The sequence below is a fragment of the Gorilla gorilla genome, chromosome 20, assembly GCF_029281585.2.
Source record: "Gorilla gorilla gorilla isolate KB3781 chromosome 20, NHGRI_mGorGor1-v2.1_pri, whole genome shotgun sequence".
NCBI classification, from domain to species: domain Eukaryota; kingdom Metazoa; phylum Chordata; class Mammalia; order Primates; family Hominidae; genus Gorilla; species Gorilla gorilla.
Window position 1 is genome coordinate 59999722 of NC_073244.2, and position 7560 is coordinate 60007281.

At 53.1% G+C, this 7560-nt stretch overlaps 1 protein-coding gene and 1 non-coding gene across 3 annotated transcripts in view; one reads left to right on the forward strand and one right to left on the reverse strand.

Moving 5' to 3' along the window:
* AP2A1 (adaptor related protein complex 2 subunit alpha 1) overlaps nucleotides 1-4245 on the reverse strand; it is a 40242-nt gene extending 35997 nt beyond the window's left edge. For both annotated transcript variants that reach the window (XM_055369897.2, XM_055369896.2), the window contains exon 1: nucleotides 4010-4245. In XM_055369897.2, coding sequence (XP_055225872.1) covers nucleotides 4010-4076 — 67 coding nt within the window. In that variant the 5' untranslated portion in view covers nucleotides 4077-4245. The remainder of the gene's footprint in view (nucleotides 1-4009) is intronic.
* A 2359-nt stretch (nucleotides 4246-6604) lies between these two features.
* On the forward strand, nucleotides 6605-6711 carry LOC115933378 (U6 spliceosomal RNA). Its single transcript, XR_004069227.1, has one exon. It is a non-coding gene; the product is annotated as a U6 spliceosomal RNA (small nuclear RNA).
* Nucleotides 6712-7560: the final 849 nt, after the last annotated feature.

Genomic DNA, 7560 nt, shown 5'->3' on the forward strand with positions numbered 1-7560 from the left:
AGCCTGTGCCGTGTCCAGCTGTAGGCTTTTTCATGAACCCAAAAGAAGCTCTGAATGCTGCCGGGCATGGTAGCTCACACCTGTAATCCTAGCACTTTGGAAGGCTGGGGTAGTGGATCACCTGAGGCCAAGAGTTCGAGACCATCCTGACCAACATGTAAAAACCCCGTCTCTACTAAAAGTACAAAAATTAGCCAGGCGTGGTGGCGCACGTCTGTAATCCCAGCTACTCAGGAAGCTGAGGCAGGAGAATCGCCTGAACTTGGGAGGCAGAGGTTGCAGTAAGCCGAGATCACTCCATTGCACTCCAGCCTGGGCGACAGAGTGAGACTCCGTCTCAAAAAATAAAAAAAGAACCTCTGCATTCATGAGCAGTCACTCCCCATCCCACCAGCCCCTACTCTAGGCAACCACTAATCTTTCTGTCTCCATGGATCTGCCTATTCAAGATACTCTGTCAACATGGAATCATACAACACGTGGCCTCCTGTGTCTGGCTTCTTTCACTTGGTGTCATGTTTTCAAGGTCTATCCCTGTGGCAGCATGTAGCAGGACGTCATTATTTTTTAAGGCCCGGTAATATTCCATTACATAGACCACACTTTGTTTATTTCTCAGTTGATGGGCATTTGGCCCGTTTCTGTTTTCCGGCTATCATGAATAATGTTGCTGTGAACATCCGTGTCCAGGTATTAGTGTGAAGGACTATTGCAATTTGTATGTTGCACCGTCTCCCCCACGGGGCTGGGAGCTTCATGGAGGGGGTGGACAAGTCTGTCCTGTTCACCAGCGTCCCCAGCATTCAGCACAATTCTTGAGACATACCAGCCGTTCAACATACGCTTGCTAAGAAAAGGCTCCTGATTCTCCAGCCCTAATTCCTGCGGCTAAATTACTACCAGTGCCCTAAGCCTGCATTTCCCCTCTGTCCTCTGGCTCGTCTCTGGGGTCCTGCAGTGACGGGACGATCTCTTTCCTTCCCCAACCCCCATCATCAAATCCCTTTGCAAATCCTGACAGTTTTTCCTTCAAGTTGTATCCCAGGCTGAGTGCAGTGGCTCACGCTTATAATCCCAGCACTTTGGGAGGACAAGGTGGGCAGATCACTTGAGGTTGGGAGTTCAAGACCAGCCTGGCCAACATGGAGAAACCCTGTGTCTACTAAAAATACAAAAATTAGCCAAGCGTGGTGGCGGGTGCCTGTAATCCCAGCTACCGGGGAGGCTGAGGCACAAGAACTGCTTGAACCTGGGAGGCGGAGGTTGCAGTGAGGTATGATCGTGCCACTGCACTCCAACCTGGGCAACAGAGACTGTCTCAGAAAAAAAAATGTATCACCAACCCATTTCTCACCAGTCCCTTCTCACCCTGTTAAGCCAGCACCATCTCTCACCCAGAGGCCTGCAACACCCTCCTAATTTGGTTCCCTGCTTCCACGGCTACCTCTAGAATCTGTTCTCACAGCAGCCAGAGGAATTATTTTAAAACATCAGTCGGTCACATCCCTCCCCTGCTCAAAATATTCTCATGCAGACAAAGGCCAAAGTGCTCACCATGGCCCAGAAAGCCTTTCCCGATCCTGTTCCCACTCCCCCCAACACCCGCCCTCTCTCCCCTTCACTCCCACAGCTTCAGCCACACTGACCTTCTCCCTCTCGCTCGAACACATGTCAAGCATGCCGCAACCTCAGGACCTCTGAATGCACCTCCCTGTGCCAGGACCCCTTTCCTCCAAAATCCACAGGGCTTGCTCCACTCAGATATGACTTCCTCCACGAGGCCTACTGAGTACCCTCTCCATCCTAGTCCCTCTCCCGACCATTTCCTCCTTATTTTTCTTCACAGCACCAGTCAGGTCCTGAGGTTGTATCTCAGGGTGTTCCCTATGCATATGTTCTGTCTTCCTCGGGGAAGGGAGCTCCCAAGAACAGGAGTTTCTTTTTCTTTTTTTTATTTTTGGAGACAGAGTTTCACTCTTGTTGCCCAGCCTGGAGTGCAATGGTGTGAATCTCAGCTCATTGCAACCTCTGCCTCCCGGGTTCAAGCGATTCTCCTGCCTCAGCCTCCTGAGTAGCTGGGATTACAGGCACCCACCACCACACCTGGCTAATTTTTGTATTTTTAGTAGAGATGGAGTTTCACCATGTTGGCCAGGTTGGTCTTGAACTCCTGACCTCAGGTGATCCGCCTACCTCGGCCCCCCAAAGTGCTGGGATTACAGGCATGAGCCACCATGACCAGCAAGAACAGGAATTTCTGTTCACTATTGTCACCCCAGTACCTAGAACAGGGCCTGGACAACACTAGAGCAATCAAAAAGTATTTGTCAAGTGAATGAATGAATAAATGAGCCTTCAGAGGCAAGACACTGTTATGAATGAAGTTTGCAGACAAGAAAACGTCCTGAAAGAGGTTAAACAACTCGTGGAGGGTCACATCCCTGGTGGGTAACAGAGGCAGCCCCCGTCTGCTAACAGTGGCTCCCAGCTCCTCCACAACCCCCATCGCCCCGCCCCTTGTCATAACAAGTGATCATTTCTCCTCCAGCTGATACTCAACTGTTTCCACCCTCCTGTTCCCTGAGCACCTATTACATGCCAGATCCTTCCATAACAGTTAAATTCTAAAACAACAACCATCACTGGGTACTTTACAGGGCTGCTGTTCAGAGCCAACGGAGTAAAAACAATAGCCAAGTTCCATCTGGGGCCTGGAACGAGTGAAAGGCCTGAGGGGCATTGTCACAAGCCCCTCAGGAAGATACTATCAGCAGTCTCTCTTGACAGATGAGGAAACCAAGAGGTGAAGTCCCTCATTCAAGGTCACACAGCCAGGGAGTGGCAGTGCTCAAACGCAAACCCAAGTCTGGCTGACCCCAGAGCCCATGTGGATGCAGCCTCTGAAGACTCATGGTAGTTCCAATCACCCACAGCCATTCCCAGGAGTTGAGAGCTGACTTGCCGCCAGGATTCCCATCGTCACGACAACTCTTCCTGGCAGGGACCACCGTCCCCATATTACTGTGGTCAAATAGAAAAGGGCTCAGATCCCTGCCTGTCCTGCTGCCTGACCCCTGACCTCTCTCTGGGATTAGACTTCCCCTATTCCCAGCTTTCCAGATATCTACCCCTCAAGCACTTCAGAACCCGACGCCTTCCTTGAGGTCTGGGCGCTCCTTCTTCTACCCTTTCCCCAATCCCCCACTCTAATGTCCTCTTCTTTCCTGGCCCCCGTTCCCTGTCACGGGTTCTCCCAAGACCTTACACCGACAGCTCTTTTCCTCTGTGTTCCTTGGGTCCCTCTTTTCCCCTCAGCTGCCCCTCTAGCCCCCTCCACACTGCCTTCCATGTCTTCTAAGCAATCTCCCACCCTGAAGCCCCTCTATCCCTCACCAGGGTGTCCTTATAGTCTCCCCCTCCCATCATCTCCCTGCCCCAAACTCATGGACTTTCAACCACTCTCAGGCCTCCTCTATACCACTGGCCAGGAGCCTCGGTGACCTATCTAACCCCTTTCCCCTGTATGACACCCCCATCCCAGGTCCTCAAGCCCTGCTTCATTAGGCTTCCGGCATTCCACTTCCTCCAGGTCCCCTCTGGCCTCTTCCCATTCCATCGCTCCACAGGGCACCCCCGCCATACACTTCTTTCACTTCTTCTCTACATTAGGAATCCCTCTAACCCCATCGTTTGTAAGATCCCCCAGCTTTTCAGTCTTTCCCAGGGGACACCTCTATGCTCCCATCCCCGGGACCTCACTGGCTTCCTCCCCTTTCAAGCCCTCCCGGACCCCTCTAGCTACTCCGTGTCGTCACCTCAAGAGGCACTCTATGACACCCCAAGCCCCTACGTGCCCCCCACTCTAAAGTTCCTCCTGGGGCCCATCTATGCTGTCCCTATACGGCCGCAGAGGCTTTTGATCCCCCGGGTCCCTCTGTGATCCCCAAACCCCTCAATTTCACGCTCCCCCCTCCCCCGCGTCTCCAGTGTCCCCCGGCCGCGCGCTCACAGTTCCGGATGTCGGAGATGAACACCGCGAGCCCCCGCATCCCATCGCCCTTGGACACGGCCGGCATGATGGCGGTGGTGTCGGCTCCAGGCCTGGCCGGACAGGGCACAGAGCAGCGGGGGCTGGCAAGCGGGGACCGGGCGGAAAGGACCCCAGGCAGCGCCAAGGAGCCGAGCCGGCCGCGGGGAGGGCTGGCTGGCGGGCGGGCGGGCGGGCGGGCTGGCAGGCCGTGGCACCGCCCCCTGCCCCTCCCCTCCGCCCGCGGTCCGGAGCTCTGAGCCGCCCACTGGTTTGAGCTCCTGCCGCTCACAGGCGGGTTTCTCCCCACTTCCTCTCTCATTGGCCGCTAAGCAAAGGCACGACGCTACGATTGGCCCAGTGTTCCGCTATTTCCGTTTGGGAGCTGGGGAGGGGGGAGGAGGCGTTGCCCGAGAGACGGGCGGGGTTCGATTGCGTATCATGGGCCCGCCCCCTCCGCGCGGCCAGGTCAAACACTGATTGGATCTAGCGGCTCTCCAAGGAGGAAGGGAGGGACGTGAAGGAAGGCGGGGAACGGGCCTAGGAGGCGGGACTTAGGTTGACTGGGACCAATGAACGGATAGACCGCCCCCGCGGGCGTCGCGGATTGGCGAGATCTGTCCTACTTCAGCCCTCCATTGGGCGGCTGTGGGGCGGGCGGAAGGCGAAGATCAGTAGAGAAGGAAAGAGGGGAGGGTGTCACTCCGCTCGGCTGGGATAGGTGGAGCGACGCCTGCAATTCCCTGCTGCAGAGAAGGGGTTGGGCGGGGCAAGAGGGCGTGCAGTGTTTACTGCGCAAGCGTCTCCGTGTTCCCTTTCTCCCTCCAGTGTCACCCCCGACTGCTGAAATCCTCTTCTAGGAAGCTTTCCTCCCCTCCCCCCTTCTCTGCAGCCAACGTGTCGGGACTTGAGTTGTCAGGAGACCTAGAATCTCAGAGTGAAAAACAGTAATTCAAGGCTAGTCCCATTAAGCAGAAGTTAAACCTTAGGTCGAGAGGGCGAATGACTTGCCCAGGGCCACACAGCTTGGAAGTGAAAAAGCAGAAATAAACGTAAACCGTATCTTGGCTTACTTTTCAATATATGTTGCCTTTTTTTTTTTTTTTTGTCCAACCACAGTGTCTCTCGGGCAGCCTCCATTGTAGCAGATATCAAACCAAAATTGATTGTCTCCTCCAGACTGGGAACTCCTTCTGGGCAAGAATGGGACCTGGCCTTGAACAGTTTCAACACATTTGTTAAAAGAAGAAATAGGTGAATCTGCTTTGGCCCAGCCCCAGCCTCCATCCCCAACCCCCAGCTCCCCAGAGACTCTTTGGTAAACTGGCTTTGGGGAAGGCAAAACGGCCAGAACTCCCAACGCCCCAGGCGATTGAGAAATTTGGGACAAAGGGAACTGGAAGAGTCCATTTCTGTCACCTCTAGGAACAAAACTCCACCCCATCAGCCTTTTCTAATCTCAGAAGCCAAGCATTCCTGGAATGAGCCTTGGGGGTGTGTTCTGGACCTTTGGAATGGCCATTCTGAATCCTGGGAGATGGAAAGGAGGTTGAGAAGAGCCCACCTTCCAGGCTCAATGGATGCGTCCATTTGGGTTTCCAGGAATGGGGCCTGGGAAAGTCCATTTTGGATTCCAGGAGGACAGAAATTGCTCAGCTGTTTTAGTCACAGGGAGAGTCCATTTCTAATATGGGAGGGGGGTGCTGTTTGCCCCTGAAGAACATAAAGCAGCCCCATTAAACACAAGAAAAATTGTTAATCCCAGGACTTGAAGTTTTTTTTTTTTTTTTTTTTTTTTTTTGAGATGGAGTCTCGCTCTGTCGCCCAGGCTGGGGTGCAGTGGCGCGATCTCAGCTCACTGCAAACTCCGCTTCCCGGGTTCACGCCATTCTCCTGCCTCAGCCTCCCAAGTAGCTGGGACTACAGGCGCACGCCACCATGCCTGGCTAATTTTTTGTGTTTTTAGTAGAGACGGGGTTTCACCATGTTAGCCAGGGTGGTCTCGATCTCCTGACCTTGTGATCCGCCCACCTCGGCCTCCCAAAGTGCTGGGATTACAGGCGTGAGCCACTGCGCCCGGCCTTTTTTTTTTTTTTTTTTTTTTTTTTTTTTTTGAGACAGAGTCTCGCTCTGTCGCCCAGGCTGGATTTCAGAGACTCAATCTCGGCTCACTGTAACCTCTGCCTCCCGAGTTAAAGCGATTTTCCTTCTTCAGCCTCCTAAGTAGCTGGGATTACAGGCACCCGTCATCATGCTCGCGTAATTTTTGTATTTTTGTAGAGACAGTGTTTCACTATGTTGGCCGGGCTGGTCTTGAACTCCTAACCTCAGGTGATCCGCCCGCCTCGGCCTCCCAAAGTGCTGGGATTACAGGTGTGAGACACCGCGCCCAGCCAGGAGTTCTTTATTATAGAAAGATCAAGCGTTCCAAGAACTGGAGTCCATTCATGACCAGGAAGAAGTACTTTCTCCCTGGGGATAACAGCATTTAAAATGTCTATTAGCAGTGATGTTTGAACTAGTCTTTTTGAGAAGTGTGAAGAGAACAGGAAAAGTCTGTCCCTAAATAGCAGGGCAGTGCTCGCTTCGACAGCACATGTATTAACATTGCAACGATACAGAGAAGATTAGCATGGGCCCTGCGCAAAGACCACATGCAAATTTGTGACATGTTCCATATATTTTTAAAATATTTTGGGCGGGCGGGGCGCAGTGGCTCACACCTGTAATTCCAATGCTTTGGGAGGCTGAAGTGGGCAGATCACGAGGTCAGGAGTTGGAGACCAGCCTGGCCAACATAGTGAAACCCTGTCTCTACTAAAAATACAAAAAAAAAATTAGATGGGTGTGGTGGCAGGTACCTGTAGTCCCAGCTACTCAGGAGGCTGAGGCAGGAGAATCGCTTGAAACTGGGAGGTAGAGGTTGCAATGAGCCAAGATCACGCCACTGCACTCCAGCCTGCGTGTCAGAGCGAGACTCCATCTAAAAAAAAAAAAAAATTATGGCGGAGCATGGTGGCTCATGTCTGTAATCCCACACTTTGGGAGGCTAAGGCGGGTGGACCATTTGAGGTCGGGAGTTTGAGACCAACTTGGCCAACATGGTGAAACCCGTCTCTACTAAAAATACAAAAATTAGCCGGACATGGTGGCCAGCGCCTGTAGTCCCAGCTACTGGGGAGGCTGAGGCAGGAGAATCGGTTGAACCCCGGGAGGTGGAGGTTGCAATGAGCTGAGATCGCGCCACTGAACTCCAGGCTCCATGACAGAGAGAGACTCTGTCTCAAAAAAAAAAAAAAAAAGTATTAAAGAAAATAATAAATAAATAAACGGGGGAGGGGGATGCCACCCTCTGTCCTGCCCCAACTCTCCACCTTCCTCTCCTCCCTCACCTTCTACCCTGACCCGAGGCCCACCGCACCTAGCTTTCTTTTGTTGATCTACCTGTATATTGCCTTTCCCCCCACCCCGACGCCCCATAGAATATGAGACCCTCCGGGTCAGGGTCTGGATCTCAGCCCTCTTCGACCACA